General features: G+C 43.7%; 1 protein-coding gene across 3 annotated transcripts in view; it reads right to left on the reverse strand.

Moving 5' to 3' along the window:
- Positions 1 to 514: 514 nt before the first annotated feature.
- Positions 515 to 16,484, reverse strand: part of dscama (Down syndrome cell adhesion molecule a) — a 103,793-nt gene continuing 87,823 nt past the window's right edge. Inside the window, exons 12-33 of one of the 3 annotated variants that reach the window (XM_013912751.1) lie at positions 16,084 to 16,280; positions 15,516 to 15,612; positions 15,283 to 15,411; positions 14,922 to 15,089; positions 14,320 to 14,390; positions 12,878 to 13,121; positions 12,449 to 12,595; positions 9,236 to 9,391; positions 8,707 to 8,840; positions 7,854 to 8,007; positions 7,205 to 7,322; positions 6,900 to 7,063; positions 6,704 to 6,802; positions 6,429 to 6,617; positions 5,170 to 5,460; positions 4,154 to 4,330; positions 4,033 to 4,063; positions 3,813 to 3,928; positions 3,579 to 3,728; positions 2,366 to 2,563; positions 1,936 to 2,238; positions 515 to 1,057 (exon numbers count right to left, since the gene is read on the reverse strand). In XM_013912751.1, coding sequence (XP_013768205.1) covers positions 678 to 1,057; positions 1,936 to 2,238; positions 2,366 to 2,563; positions 3,579 to 3,728; positions 3,813 to 3,928; positions 4,033 to 4,063; positions 4,154 to 4,330; positions 5,170 to 5,460; positions 6,429 to 6,617; positions 6,704 to 6,802; positions 6,900 to 7,063; positions 7,205 to 7,322; positions 7,854 to 8,007; positions 8,707 to 8,840; positions 9,236 to 9,391; positions 12,449 to 12,595; positions 12,878 to 13,121; positions 14,320 to 14,390; positions 14,922 to 15,089; positions 15,283 to 15,411; positions 15,516 to 15,612; positions 16,084 to 16,280 — 3,713 coding nt within the window. In that variant the 3' untranslated portion in view covers positions 515 to 677. Of the gene's footprint in view, positions 1,058 to 1,935; positions 2,239 to 2,365; positions 2,564 to 3,569; positions 3,729 to 3,812; positions 3,929 to 4,032; positions 4,064 to 4,153; positions 4,331 to 5,169; positions 5,461 to 6,428; positions 6,618 to 6,703; positions 6,803 to 6,899; positions 7,064 to 7,204; positions 7,323 to 7,853; positions 8,008 to 8,706; positions 8,841 to 9,235; positions 9,392 to 12,448; positions 12,596 to 12,877; positions 13,122 to 14,319; positions 14,391 to 14,921; positions 15,090 to 15,282; positions 15,412 to 15,515; positions 15,613 to 16,083; positions 16,281 to 16,484 lie in introns of all 3 variants that reach the window. The other 2 variants (XM_013912750.1, XM_013912752.1) reach the window with 2 other exon arrangements.

The following is a 16,484-nucleotide window of genomic DNA, read 5'->3' on the forward strand; positions in this document are numbered from 1 at the left end:
CCTCATTGTCTTTTAATTGGTCAGTCCCCATGCATCCATAGGAAATAGATTTTTTTTTCTTCAAAAAAAGTAACAATTTGAGAGCAGCTGAAAAGTTTGGACTCTAGTTTCAATTGCTTTTGTTCCGAGATTTCTCCGAGTTTCACTGAATGCTTCAGAAGAAAATTCCATAGGAAAAAACATGACTCCAAATCGTCATCTTCCAGAAACCAGGAAAAGAAACCAAAGAGGAAGAAAAAAAGATGTCCAGGCTCTTATGAAAACACTGGAGAAGTGATGGTGATAATAGATCACTTGGTAATCAGTAATTAATGATCAATAATAGCTGACAACTAACAATTAATAATCACCAATTCCTTATAAAGAATGAACAAGAATAAATAAATGCTCCCTCATTACTCAATTAGTTTGGCAAAGCTCCGACTGGACTCATCTCCAAATGAGTGAAATTTTTTTTTCTCAAGTGATACAAACAAATAAACAAAACAAAACAAAAAATACAAACAAGAGGTGAAAGAAAAGTCTAAAATAAATAAAAGGACATTAGTAAAAGTGACCCCGTCCTCGGAGGGAGGGGACATATATACAGAACTGTGTGGTGAAAGTCAGTTTACTGCACTTGAGTGTTAAGTCCAGTGTTAGAGTGAGTTCTAGTCCCGCCCCAGGTGCCCCTGCTGTTATACTAGCGTATAAGACTTTGCGTAGGGGTTGCTGCTCTGTTTCAGATGTCCTCTGGAGTCCAGCAGGGACTCCTGGGAGGTGCTGAGCTTGGCTGCCTGGGCCAGCTCTGAGCCCTCTCTGTGGGGGAGTGTGGCCGCTGATCCGGGTTGCCACTGGGCCACTGGGTCCCTGCTGGCCTGAGGGGCCTCTGTAGGTGTCGGGGGCGCCATCCGAGAGGGCCGCTTCAGCGAGCGGCTCTTCTGGGGCTCAAGGCAGGCTTGACCCATGGCCGCTCTCTCCCCACTAGCTGTCCCCCTAGATGACCCCGAGCAGGACATGCCTCGGTTTAACAGGAAGTCCATGCGCAGATAGGGAGGAAGGTGAACCAGCTCGCCCCCTGAGGGACAACAAACACAGAGCAGGGTCAGTAAGATGACAGACACTCCTGAACAACCTCACCCTGTTCTTATCAGGCTAAAATAATCCTGCTTATTCTTTTCAGCCAAATTACTCTTCCACTCCTGTGGAATAACTGGGCACTCTTATTTTGAAATGCACAAAACACCAAATCAGCAGTAATGCACTAATGCATGCGCTAATCAGGTAATGGACAGTTTCATTCATGTGGATTTACATTATAATGGCTGGGATTTGCTCACACTATCAAACAGATATTACCAGTGAGAGGCTCACACCTCCCGAACAGACAACAACTAGAAGCCTGCAAAGAAAATCACTTTAATCGTTCCAACCGTTTGTTCTAACTGAAAGAAAAAAATCCTGTTCTAATCTCAAAATAACGTCCACGTGTAGTTTAAGGATCACAAGCGTTTACTTGCCAAACCATATTTGTCTTGTTCAGCGTCCAAACCTTTAATTTGCTTTATAGTTTAACAAACGTTTATTTTAAAAGTCAAACTGCAGCATCAAAACTCCACGTTCCTACCCACAGTCAGAATAATACATTTCCATTAACTTTGGACTGAACCTAAAATGTTTTATATCATCTTCATTAAAACGTTCCTGTGCCTTTTAAAGCAGATATCGCTGCCTTTCTTTTTTGCCACATCTATAATGAATTTTTAGACAATGCTTCTGCATCTGTGTCCAAGTTGTTTTCATTCAGATTCGACTTGTGGTTTCACTTTAAATAAGACGACTATCAGCTTGAATGAATTCACTGCTGGTGTTAATATTAGGGGTAAACATTAGAGATGTTGAGCAGTTATAGTTTCAGGCAGGCTGACGTGTGGCCTCTGGACAGCTTGGCCTCACCCGGTCTGTGAGCCTTGGGCACGGCCATGTTCATAACCCGACTGACGTCCTGAGGCTTGGGTGGGGAAGCGGTGAAGCGGCAGATGCCTGATTCGGATGGTGTGCTGGAGGTCAGGCTGTCGGTGTAGTCGTTGGTGCCTGCAGTCATCTGCTCTGACGAAGTGTCAGAAATGAAGCATTCGGTGATGGTGAATTTGGCGTGTCGCAGCTGCTCCTCCATCTTGGCGTGCTCGTAGGCTCTGGCGAGCTCCTCGTAAGTGGAGGAGGCGCTCTCTGTTGACACCATGCTGCTCCGTGCACGGTCTGGATCAGGCCCAGAGTTAGTGGAGTGGATCATTGTTAGAATTAGTGCAATGGCATTTTGTGAAGGTTAATACAGGTGCTATGCTGTTAGACGTGTCGGGTCACACAGAGCAGCTGTGTCATTTACCTGTGTCCTGAGATGGGCTGACGCTGTAGCTGTCACTCTCCTTGTCAACAGAGCCTGCCACTCTGGGTGTGGGCAGCCTCCAATCAGTGCTCAGAGTGTGAGAGGAGACTGGCGGGTGGGGGCGGTTTAGGGTCCACTGGCTGGCGTACCTGTTGCGAGCAGCTGGGCCAGCTTTGGCTGTGCGGCGGGCTGTCGGGTCTGAGAGCGAGGCAGAGAAACGCAAGGTATTTAAACAGGTCGAGCAACGACTTGGCTCAATGAAATGGTCATGATTACAACAGAAAAGAGTGGCAACAGTATATAGTCTCTGGGATTACAGTGGATTTTCTTCTGCGTCACTATGCAGACTTTGATTACTAAAGTAATAAAAACTGACAGTGAGCTCACTGCATGAGAGCTATTGGGCCAAATTTATTAACATGTTGCACGAGTGTAAAAAAGTGTTGTCAGTATTTATAAAGAGAGCACAGTGAGAAGATAGTATGTAAGAGGTGGGAGGAATTTTAAAATCCAGAACTTTATCAGATTCACTAATGTTGGCGGTGCACAATTTGCCACTAACTGTGCCGATATCACAGCAGCTACTGCTGCACTGAGACGGCATCGCAGAGATTTAAGAGTGTGTGGATTACCAAGATTACCAAGTCACCCAGTTCTAAATGTGACCCGGAGCCTCGAGCCTGAAGGAGGTCATCCAATGGCAACAAAACTTCGTCCAACTTTTTGTGCTTGTGGCATTGAGTTCAACATACTGTGGCTTCTGTGGCAGTAATTCCACAGTGGGGCTCAAATACAAAGGCTAAAGAACAACCGAGGGATGATGGCGCTGACTTTAAAATCTGTCCTGCAAATAATAGTTTGTGCAGCCATCCTGCAGCTATTTATACCTGATAATAAACCAGCTGAAGTCTATTTGTGGAGTGGATTTCATGTAAATATAGAATCTGTAGTGAAACCGCGCCACAAGGAAACACCTTATTGACTCCAGAACAGCAGGCATGGCAACAGCACTGTAACTATGAAGCAGCATAATGTGGCGTACGAGTGTGGCAGCAGTCTGCTGAGCTTTTCAATGAATCCTCATAACTTCCAAAACAAAAGGCAAAGTGACAGAGGGAAGGTTCATGAAAGGAGAGAGTTCTGGGAAAATAAAAGGACACATAAACATTTTAATGTATTATGAAGTTAAAAAAAGAGTCCGTACTGGACTTACTAGTTCCTGGTCTGGCATCAGACACGTCTACCAGTGGACCAGTGGCCTGGGAGATTGATTGGTAGTGGACAGTGTGGGTGACTGTGGACGACTTCTGCTTCTGTGTCTCCCCGAAGTCGTTGTCGGTCAGTAGCACAGTGGACCTGTCATCTTTGAGACAGCAGCAGAAACAAACTTAGCCTGCGCGCCATCGTACATTATGTCCTGTGTCACCAGTGCTCGCTGCGTGCTTACCAACAGTCTCCATGGTGTCTCTCTCCTCGATGAGAAGCTGGGCTCTGGGGATATCGATGTGCATGCGGAGCGTCTGCTGCTGTTTGTTAATTGGCTCTGCTGGACGCGTGTTTTTACTGAGAAGCACAGAGCAGATGAAAAATGAGTGGAAGTAAAAAGATCTGTAATTGCGTCTGTGTGCATGCTGAGGTAAATGATGACGGCTTAATGAAGATGTTACCTCATGAGCATCTCAGCCAAGCTTTTTGCATCTAGGAAACATAAAGAGAAACTGTTAGAGGCAAGCACGTAGCAGATTTGGGAAACCCGCCCATCACGTGCGGGGACCCCCATCATCTCACCTCTGAGCCTCTTGAGCCTCTGCTCCCTCCTCCTCCTCCTCAGCACCAGAAGGCCGATGAAGATCACGACGATACCCACCAACACGCAGGAAATGGTTACCATCATCTTCAAACCCTCACCGCTCCCAGAGTTATCCTCGCTCACATTGGGCGCCTTCACTAAAGGTGCGATGGTACCTGTGCAGAGGTCATGTGACAGTGTCAGGAGACACAACCTGCATGACAACCCCCTGATCTGTCTCTTTAAATGAAAGCTACTGAATGAATCCTAATGAGTAAAAAAAAGTCAAGAGCATTACAAATTTTGTGTTTCACCATAAGCTGCTGCCCTTTCCTAATCGTTGTGCTTGACCTTTGTCAAATTGACACTAATGCTTTGTTCTCATTTCGCCCAACTGTACCTCAGTACCAATGAACTCATCCTTCACAGCTTAATGCTCACCCCCACCCTCTCTTCAGCAGTCGCAGAATGTGAGTGAGGGAGGAAATGAAGTATTTGTTCCTCAGAAGTGATTGTGGTAGAATACTGCTGAGCCCCTGGTGTGCAATATGAGCTGGTAATGCTGGTATCCTTTATCTCAAAGGAGATCAGGAGATTATTTGATTCTTGTGTTGGAATTCAGAGGGCTTGTGAAGGCGGCGTCATCATGAAAGCCAAGCTGCAGCCACTAGATTTGGTATGAAATGTGCTTTTTATTGCCCGATTTGTCAAAGGCGGCTCAGTCTCCTTGAGCCTGGAGCTCTGCCATTAACAGAAAAGGTAATTTATTCCTCTTTGCTTCAAACTCTCACACTTAGTCAGACTCTTAATGCTATAGTTACTGAGAACTTATGGCTTTTATCACCAATTCCCTCCTAAAGTGTGAGTGTTCACATGATACTACCTCTGGAGCAGCCAGTGAATCACACAGCTACAGTACCCTGCTGGTTTCAGTAGCCCACGACAGACAATCACTCTGCTCCCTGTGAAGAAAAGAGTGGGAAACAGATGGTCTCCTGCCACCATGTGAACTCACTGCCATCGTAGCTGAGTGTTCCAAACTTGACTCTCTTCTCGGCATAGCCGGCGCTGTTGTAGACTTTCATCTGCAGCTCGTACCAGGTGGCCTCCTGCAGGTCGTAGAGGACGTAGCTCTTGGTGAGGGAGGTGCGCTGTGCCGTGGTCCAAGTGGGCGAGTCTACCGGCCGATACTCCAGGGTGAACGAGGTGATCGGGCATCCGCCGTTATTCCAGCCGTTCAGGTTGAGCTTGACTCGAGTGGCATTGATGCTAGTGAAGAGCTCCTGTTCTTTAGAGTACTGAGGTTCTGTGGGAAGAAGGAAAAATAATCAGCATTCAGACAGAAAATTAAGAGCTTAAGACAAAGTACACCTTGATTAGATCTGCTTTTGCATTCACCACAGTCTTTATTCTTTGTTGCATACGTTCAACAAAGTGCTGGAAACAGGAAACCTCAGAGATTTGGACCCATGCTGACATTGGCAGCTATCGTGATAAGGAAGCCATTTGAGTAAACTCACTGTCAAGTTCATGAACCTTGTGACAGAGTGCATTATTTGCAGGAAGGATTTACCAGTGACTGTGTGTACACTTAATCAGATGCAACACATTCTGTGCTATCACTTTATTTTCTAAATCAGGATGTTTTCAGAAACTGAAACCAAATTCAAATTTGGTGGATCTGTCGAGCGCGCTCTGAGATTTCACCAGGGATCTGAAAACTGCACAGGCGGCGGTCTGAAACCTGAGCGGGTGGTAGGATCTGGGTGTCCTGGTAAGAAAGTCTACAGCTGAGGAGTCCACAATGAGAATTCATCCTCCAGGGTGAGACTGTCAGCTCAAGCCCCGATGAGGGAGTGCAACCTCCTGAATTGCCACTGAGCCATTGTGTGTTTGCACAAAGTACACTAAAAAGTTGCTTCCATTGCTCCAAAAAATGAAAATTAAGTTAACACACCGGAGAAGATCCAGGATAATTAAAAGGCAATGATCTAAAAATAACTGCAGTCTGCTCATGCATGAGAATTTTGAAGGATCGGTCTGGTTTAAATCCAATAAGGTTTTGGCTCTTCACAGGTTTGATCACACCGTATATATTATTATTTCTGAGGGAAAAAAGTTAAAACCTCTTTGACCTTTTAAAACATGCACTCAACGTCTTTATCACTCCAATCATTTGCTGTATTGTTAAGTATTTTAAGTTTACTTTTAAATAAGTGGAGGCTGCACAACGACTAACCTGTAACATGCCCCTTAAAGAAGAACAGTTCATACCTTTCCCATGGGTCTTTGCTTCAATGATCTCACTGATGCGTCCGGGGCCCACGGCATTCTGGGCGGTTAGGGTGAACTTGTACCAGGTGCCGCATTTGAGATTCTCTAGCCTGTAAGAGCGCTCACTTGGACTGATGGCAAAATTACCCCACTGTTCACTGTTATCCTCTGAGTACTGCAAGATGTAGCCTGAAGGTGGCACAGATGGAGACATGAATGTAAATCAAATGGTAAAAAAAGCAGGGACAGAGAAGGACAGGCAGAATCTCTCTGACCTCTAATGGAGCTGCCACCGTTATCTCCTGGGATCCAGGAGAGGGTGATGGAGGTGGTGGTTGTCTTGGTCACTGTGAGGCGAGGCTGGTCAGGAGGAACTGAAGGAAACAGCAGGATTTAAAGAAAGAAATCTAGCACTGAAAAAGATGATAACGTGTCATTCTTTTGTCTTTCTGCCCATGTTGTAATTCTCACCTTGAACCTGGAGGTTTAGGACAATCTTGTCCAGCCCAAAGCTGTTACTGGCCACACATGTGTAGTTCCCAGAATCCTCTGCTTTCACTGTGCGGATAACGAGGCTGCCGTTCGTATGGACGCTGCGCCGGCTGTCAATCACAACGGGTGCTGGGGTCCCGTTGCTGAGGCAGAGATGCATTTACGATTAACTTTCAGCTTCTAGTGTGCCACACAGACACTGGATATATTAAGGAGACAATATCCACAAATATTCAGCTGTGAAAAGATCCTCAGTGATCCTCAGTGATTAGTATTTTACTCACATCTCCTTCAGCCACTTGATGGTTGGTGAAGGATCGCCAACTGCCTTACAAGGCAGCAAGATGTCCCTCATCCAGGGGGTCGTTACGGTCCTGTTGAAGGTCAGGATCCGAGCCGGAGCTGCAAAAACACACAACTGATCAGCCTGCAGTGAAATTCAAAGACATGTGTTCCTGTTTAAATATTTCAGATGGAGAATTTAACTTAAGGTGTGCTCACACATGTCTAACCTGACAGACTTCTTAAAGAAACTAGTGAAGAATACATTTCTGTGACAATTATTGCAACTTTCTACAGGGGAGCAATAGAAAGAATCGTAACTGCAAAGATCACAAACTGGTATTAGATATGCACAGTGCAAGACCAGAAAGCTCTGCAGCGGGCGCTTAATATAGGAGCTGACTCCAGACAATAAAGACCTGTTGGTATATGCATCAGCTTATCTGCGTTTACAGAACATGCAACATGTTCCCAGGGCCGAATGTAGCATTATTCCCATTTAGTAATGCTCCTTGTCTTAAGAGTCATTTTAACCCAAACTGCACATTTTACGCATCCACTTTGCACTTCGAGCTCACAAACGTGATACCAGGCAACAGAGAGCTGTTCAGCATTGAAAAGCACATTTTATAAGAGAGTAGCTCCACCGACCCTCAGCCATGGGTTTGACAGTGATGATCTCGCTGGCATTTCCACGGCCCGCAGCAGTCACTGCAACAACCCAGACGCTGTACTGACGGTTTTTGCTCAGGTTGGGGATGCGGTAGAAGAATACATCTGGGGCCGCCTCAAACTCACTGCTCACCTGGAGGAGGGAGGACGTTCATAAATGACTCCAGTGCATAAAAAAACACTCAGGGGTAAAACTACACATGCTGATGTTTTCTATTGAGCCCAAACCAGTAATGAACAAACATCGTGTTTGCACCCAGCTGGACTGATGCTGTCTGCGACCAGTTCTCAAATAGCTCAAACTATACTGGCCAGAGTTCACATTTATTCACTATCTGTGATTTTTTTGTACACCTCTGCAAATGTTATAGTTGTTTAGGTGCTACAAATATTTGTGTCTCACATGTTCATGCCTTGTGTGTACACACGTCTTTAGGACACATCACATATTTACAGTTGCTTGTGTGATATATGCTTCAAATAGTAATAAATAAATGGTTCTAAATGTCCTGATATGCAGGGCTATGAAAACTGAGGGTGCTGTAGCATTATGCTGAGCAGGTGTAAAGCTCTTTAAAGCTAAAGAAACCCACACAATTACTAATTATTTCTGTTTTTTTGTAAACTTTTGTTTTTACTTTACTTTTACTGTAATTATTAAACAAACATAAGTCATCTTTGCTTCGAGCCGAAGCTCCAGTTTCCTGGTTATCTTCCTGGTTAGCTAGCTCTAAAACCGGAACTTGAATTAAAAAACGAACAAACAATGTTGCAACAATGTGTAACAGTGTAACATTGTCTTTTTGAATGATACTTTGTTGATGTGCTTTACCGTGGGGTGTGGGTTGGAGCAGAAAACGGTGTATTTCCTGATGATGCCGTTCACTTTGAGAGGAGGAAGCCAGGACACGAACACCATTGAGTTGGATGCAGCTGCTGCCTTTACACCCGCCGGAGGACCGGGAACTGAAAGCATGAGATAATTTAGTTGATATACTCCCCACATTAAGCTAATATTAATACTTGAAAGATTTTTATGGCTCTTTTTACACTGATTATACAGCTAGATAACAGATGGCCACATAACATATTCTCTCTGCTGCATGCGAGACTTACTGCTCTCTACTTAATAAGTATATTTAGGATCCTGCCTCATTTTTATCCCAGTAAAATACTGTTGGTCTAGAAAAACTGACATTTAGTGTAAAGAGGGGAGATATTGTAATTCCTTGAGGCAGTGAGTCAAATTCACTTTAGCACAGATCTTAGCATAACCTGACCATGAAACAACCTCTATGACAGAAGCTCGCTACAACCTGACAGCTGCCTTTTTATTTGGAGAGGTGACTCAATCGGCCTACCGTCCTCCTTGGTGCGGGTGTAAATCTGTTCACTGCGGACACCATCACCAGCTCTGGTGAAGGCCAGCACCTGGATGCTGTAGTTGGTATATTTCTCCAATCCATCCAGCTCCAGTGAGGGCTTAGAGGTTGTCACGTTCCGGATCTCTCCGAGCTCTGGCCGACAGAAAACAGAAGAAGATGAGAGAGTTTGGAGAATAGTGAATAAAGCAGCGCGGTGTCTACACATCTCTGTTCACTTCTGACATGTTAAACTGTTTATGTTTGACTGGATCAACTGGAAAAAATGAGACTGAGAATAACTGCACATATAATGTCTGTGTAGGCTCTCAGTCATCCAGGTCATGGTAATCTAAGGACCTTGGAGACATCTTCAGGAAACTTAAAGAAGTCTTTCTTTGTTAACCTAAACAGTTATATGTTTAGGTTCTGAACTTGTTTAAATTCAGATTTATCCTCTAAACACACTGACAGCAGTATTAAATCGGGCTTCAGTATATGTAAGAATATTCTGGTTCCTGAATTATTTTTGTGGAAAACAAAAATCCCCATAATGTCTCCTGTTATAAATAATCCTGTTATGTGACAGGTTGCCACTGGTCCAAACATGTCACTACTAAAATATAGAGGCTCAAATACATAAAAGTAATATCAGGCCTAAGCGAGCACAGCCTGAGATGATTTCATATTCAGTCACAAAATTTAAACAAGTCTGGATCCAAGCGTACATGCTTCCCTCAGCTCTTAACTTCTGGATTATCAACACCTCAATGTGTCTGTATTCCTTCACCACAATGTGTTCTCGTCCACAGTTCTAGTTTTTCATTTCACTCCAGAGATCTATAACGGACCCCCAGCTACTGCTCTTCTCCTCATTAAGGAGGAGAGTGTTTAAAACACTTGAAAAACACAATAGGATGTACAGGTTAACCAAGACTGTGGTTGTCTGTGTCTGGCCCACAGTCTTCATATCCAGGAACATATAAAAATTCAAAAAAAATTAAAAATCAAAAATTATGTTTGCATCAAACTGGAACCACATCCCGATAAAGAAAAGTGACAATAATCAGAGGCCCGTATTTTTCTAGTGCCTGCAACTGCGAGATAACTGCAGCTCTCCCGTGACTTTAATTGATTCGAACGGTGGATTAATTGTTTTTCCGAGCCAAAAGGATATTTGCAGATGCTGTGATGACTTGCTGCTGTTCATTGTTTGACATAATTGCTGAAGATTATAGTTTTTGGCTGTTTAGGCTGTTGGTCAGACAAAAGAAGCAATTTGAATATGTTACATTCTAATTTTTTAACTGTTTTGCTGACATTATGGAAAAAAAATAGACTGAATAAGCAGGAAAATCACTGGCAGAGTATTCAAAAATTCAGTTCTGTGGTCTTTTAGATTTTAGATACTCTGATTTCTCTTACTCAACAGAAGTATTTACAAAAAAACAAAAACAAATGAACAAAGTCATAACATCCAGTTTGTTATTGTCCTACAAACTGCAGCACCGGCACAGCCTGCACCACTGCAGGTTCTATAACTCCCTCTGCTGGCCAATGAGATTATTCCATCATCCTGATGTACTACACTTGTCTGCCATTGAGTGCAATAAACAGCTCAATATATTAATTGTTAGGCTACAGTATATATAAAAAATTATAAACACAAATATTTACAAATAATAGCATTTTAATGTAGCTTTGAGAATATTCACTGTTACCATGCAAACTAGCCATGGCTGTCAAGTCTTGAGCGTTCATGTTCTGTAGGCAGGCCAATGTGATGTGACAGTGCAAGGGGCAAAGGTAATCATGCTGTCACAAGCAATCTGGCTGACACTGCCATGCTATGCTGTCCGCCTTCCATCAGCATGCAGCCTGTTGGCCAGCAGTGAAGGTTATGCCATGCCTTAAAAATCCATCTGAGTATCTACACTAAAAGCTACTTGCTTCTAATGACCAAGAAAAAGTCACACGCAGTAAAGCTTTGAGCCGGCATGTCAGGATGGTAACTTAGAGCACTGCTTAACCTTAGCAATTCTATCAATCTTTTTACACGTGCACATATTTACAGTAATAGCCTCAGAAGTGATGGCCTGCCACTGGCATCAACAATATCTTGCCCAAGGACATCTCAGAATACTAGGACCACTAAGTCTGCTGTAATTGGGCAACACGCTCCAAAACCACAGTGAAGCTGTCAGAGTGTCCTTGGATGTGGACTGGTCAAGTAAAATTATTTGGTCTAGGCTCAGTGTGGGGATCTGCAGGGCTTCACTAAATGTAAGAAAACAGCGGGCCTCATTCACCGACACAAACAAATCAAATGTTTTATGCACAAATCTTAGCTTCATCACTATTTCTTTTTATTTGTTTGTAGCTACTAACAAATTAGAACATCAGTCCACAAGAATGCAGGAATTGCAGCAGATGGTTGTCCTTCCTGCTAAGAGGGAGTTTTTCCTTCCCACTATTACCGAGTGCTTGCTCATAGAGGTTGTTAGAGGTGCTTAGAGGTGACTGAACAAAGCTGAATTGAATTGAAATAAACAATAAAGACCGTGGTTGGATAAAATAATAGAAATACAAATCTTTAGCATATTAAAATGTTAAATGGAAACATATTAAATGAACAGATGTATTAAATAATTATAAAACGGATGCCCCTTCATCCATGTTGGATGTTATGACTTTGACCTACATTTCTTGACATTTCTTTATCCACTGACCGCACTTGTGCTAACAGATCAGGTGATCCTTGTCCAGGGAACGCAGCTCTCTCTGACTCAGTTATTTTAGCCTAAGCCTCACCATCTCTGCATTTGATTTTTGTCACTTGTGGCTTGATCTGGCTCTTAGCTCACACACTGATCCTTCAGACATGCTAGCAGGCTAGGTGTGCCCCCTGCACAGGTGCATCCTACAGGGTTATCCACCTCTGCTCTGATTGGAAGCAGACTCATAGTAGTGCAGATCACACCAACCTGTGTGTGTATATGTTTTCATGAAAGAAATGCTATCAGGAATAGTTTATAATTATACTCTATTTGAGGAGGAAGTGCAGATTTCTGGAGACTGAGATGCATTTTTGTAAAATGCATGTTAATCTAAATTCAGGCTTGCATGCTCGTGTGTGTGTGTGTGTGTGTGTGTGTGTGTGTGTGTGTGTGTGTGTGTGTGTGTGTCTGTGTGTGTGTGTGTGTGTGTGTGTACCTCCATCAGGCAGGTTGGCCCAGTAGATAACCCTGAATCCCAGCAAGTTGCCATTCAGAGCTTCTTTAGGAGGCGTCAGCCAGGACAGTGAAATGACCTCTGGGGAAGTCGCAACGGCCTGGACGTTCTCTGGGGGACGACTGGGCACTGAGTAGAAAAAACCCAGAGTATAAAAACAAACACTGACAACACACGTAATACCCAGTGATCTCCACTAGGTTGTGTTACATCCTCACAAATAGCTGCAACATTAAACCACGCTGCCTGGCTCCTTCACAGCTGTGTTTGTAATGCGATACTCCAAATGTATTCGTGCTGTATTTAGATCAAGGGTTTTGTCTCATATTCTGCGTACAACATTTCTCATTCATTAAAATGTTGATGTGAAACTGCAAATAATAAGAATAGTTTTATTTCCTCCCCTCTTACCGTCCTCCAGTGTGGTAGCAGCCACCTCGGTGGAAGACGGCCCCGTCCCAGCGCTGTTACTGGCTTGCACCACGACTCCATACTGGGTGAACTTCTTCAGATTATCCAACACCAGGCTTTCTGCATTGTCCCCTGTGGTCTCCACGCTGATCACACTGAACTGGTAGTTTCCTCCTGAGCTGTACTCCCTGTAGCCTACCTGGTAGCCTTTGATGGCCCCATTTTGGAGGTGCTTTTTGGGCGGCTGGCAGAAAAATGACAACACTCATTAGAGATTTTCTGGCTGAATTAAATATACACTGTGCTAACGAGGGAGTGCTAGCACACACACAGATAATTTGTCAGTTAATCAGATTTTTTCCACTCATGCTCCTATCATGTGTTGTTCACATCTGGTAATGAAATCCATCTTGTTTATAACACCCAACCTACCAAAACACAATCAAAAATGCATTAAGGGCGTATTTAGGTCTGAATGGTCAGTACGGGCAGGAAACAAGAAGGTGTAACGATACATGACACCAAGTAGGTGATGCATCCAAATGCATTCCTCATTCTGCTGAAGGAAAAGAAAATGTTGTAATGCTGCAAATGATTTATATTCAAATCATTCTGTTTGTCTTTCTTAATCATTTACTGGGAGAACTGAAGCACCAGCACAAACCTTTTCTTTTTGCTGGTTGAGAGAAAATGTGCACTTTTTTATCATTTAAAGCAGCGGTCTCCAACCTTTTTTGCGCCACGGACCGGTTTATGCCCGACCGGCCTTTAAGGTGTCGCAGATAAATACAACAAAATAAAACTAGTACCGGTACCGAAAAAAGGAGATTTATTCATAACACACGTGAAAAGACCCAGGAAAACCGAGTTAACGATAAAAACGATAACAAAATAACGCTGAAAACCGATAAAAACCCTGAAAACTATACATTTCACACCTGAGCCTCTACTCTCGCGGCCCGGTACCAAACGACTCACGGACCGGTACCGGTCCGAGGCCCGGGGGTTGGGGACCACTGATTTAAAGCGTAGCAGTGTGCCATTTGTGAAAGCATGACGTGGATGCATGAATTGAATTGCTTTGAAATACAACAATGCAAGCTTTAAACAAGACCACATGTTATTGCACATTGCAATAATGGATTCCCAGACTTTCAACTAAGCAGATGAGAGATGCAAATATTGTAACTTCTTCTGAAAAAGCAGAGTAATAAAATATCCTACAGCAAACTGCTTCAAATCCTCAAAGTAAAATAAAGAAACACCTGAGCTGAGCTACTCTGCTCGCTGCTGAGCTAATCCACAGGAGCAGCAGGTTAAATGCTTATGGACACAGTGGAGAGAACAGCACTGGATTTGGAGATAAATCTGTATCTATATGTATACAGCTAAAGACTGCACACATTCAGTCTATGGTAACACACAGGATCAGCTGAACTCACCCTCCATGTGACTCGGATGCTCTGGGAGGAGAGGGCTTCCAGCTGCACATCCTGAGGTGGACCATCAGGAGCTGAGATCATGTCAACGACATAAACGTCTGATTAAAGTGTGCACATCGAACCAACTGAATGAGTGAGGCTGTGGATAAATATATGGAGCTTGTATATGTAGGTGGCTGCTGAGGGTGAGGGGAGGCTGCCAGAGTGGGGAGCACTTGGGGGGTAATTTCCCTCCTGCTTTTCTCTATTGACCAGAGTGTGACATTTACTACCGAGGCTGCTAATTGAAAAGTTTTGCTTTTAGTGCAGGGTCAGCGTGTGTTCAATAATGCATCAGAGCCGATGGGCTGATGTCACCGGGCTGTTAATGAAGTGACACAGTTGGCTCTTCACCTCCTTTTGCCTCCTGTCTCTAATTCGCTGCTCACACTCTGATTGTTGTCTTTCACCGTGCGTTTTTGCTACACCGAGTTTTGTCTTACTGTACATTATTCACAGTCCTGAAAATCAGATAAATGCGTGCTTGCATTATTTAGCTCTGCAGAGAAAAACAGCACAGAATGCATTTGGCTTTGTGAGGGATTCAATCTCTTAATTCTCACCTGCTTCATCAGTGGTGATGGTGAGCTCATTGCTGGCCTCACTCTTCCCAATCAGGTTCTTGGCAAACATGCGGATGTTGTAGGTGGACGAAGGATGAAGGTCGATGATGGTGGCCTGGTTGAGCTGAGGGGAGACGTCTTTGGTCTTCTGTGCAGTATCCCAGGAGGCTGAGGGGGAAAGGCCAAGTTTTATTGGTGGGCCTGAACTCAAGAGGTCAAATCAGGCTAAGTGCATTAAATTATAGCTTTGAGATTAAATGAATGCACTGATAATTCACGTCTCTCTACTGGCTTAGCTGTTTTCCAGATTGGTATTACACCAGTATGTTGTAATTATGGACTTAAATAAGCTTCACTGTACCTGATTTATTCTTGCTCTCAATATCAAAGCCTGTTATTGGACTGTTGCCATCGAACCCCATCGTCCAACGCAGTGCGATGGTTCTGTCTTTCACTTCTCTGATCTCCACTTCTGGGGGGTCCGGGGGCTCTACAAGGCCCAAAGTTAACTCAGTGTTACTGGAGGATGCATTATTGTGAGGCTTAAAAGGATCTATGGCTTTATTTGAGCATTTCAGTCAGGTGAAGTTATACCTTGTACCGTGAGCTGTATGATTCCTCTGTCTTCACCAAAAGAGTTAATGGCATGGCAGGAGAAGAAGCCGGAGTCCTCCCTCACTGTGGGCATGATCTAGTGGATGCAGAGGAACGACAGGACGTGAATAATGAATGGGTGTAGAATAATACATCTAATGGATGCCTTTTGGTCCAATAGTATTGCCGAAGTAACAAAGTGAGAATAATTGTTGTATCTTTATATTTTGGGATGTTGCCTCAGCGTAAGGATCTTGGCAGGATGTGAAACATCATTTAGAAAATTGTTTCCCATCGTTTTTGGCTTTTGAATGTTTGTGGCCTTGAATGTAAATGTAAAAATACAATATTCCCTTTGTTCTTATGTCTCTAATGATGTGACGATGCTACAGATTCATCCCAGCACATCCCCATAGATGGCAAACATACAGTATCCATCTTTAAATACAGTCTAACAATTAGATTAGGTTTAAATCTAATTTAACTCACATGGAAACTGCGCCAAATATTAAACCATCATCATACACCAACAAAATATAATCTCAGACTGACCACTTCAGCCTCCTACCTGCAGGGTGGAGATGACTTCATCGCCCACCTCCTTGACAGAAACCACGTAACGGCTGGTCTCAGGGTTGATGATGCGTTCCTCCTTTTCCCAGCGCACCATGATGGGTTTCTCACCGTGGGCCGTGCAGCTCATCTTCTTTTCTTCGCCCTGCGTGGCCAATGTGGTGTTGGGGTAGGACGTGATCATAGCGGGGACTGGTGTGAAGACAAAGTGGAGAGAAAAAGATTTTGTTCGTTTCATTTCACAGGTGACATCGGTACTCTGTAAACACCAGCTGCTGTTCAAAGGAACAACAACTTTTAATTAAGATATTGATATTTTGTATTGACAAGATATTGTTGTGGTATCAGTATTGATATAAATATGTAGGCATATAAGATCTACTGATGCCCGTCTGT

Source organism: Pundamilia nyererei, unplaced genomic scaffold, assembly GCF_000239375.1.
Source record: "Pundamilia nyererei isolate P.nyererei 1_Seehausen unplaced genomic scaffold, PunNye1.0 scaffold00099, whole genome shotgun sequence".
In the NCBI taxonomy this organism is placed as follows: domain Eukaryota; kingdom Metazoa; phylum Chordata; class Actinopteri; order Cichliformes; family Cichlidae; genus Pundamilia; species Pundamilia nyererei.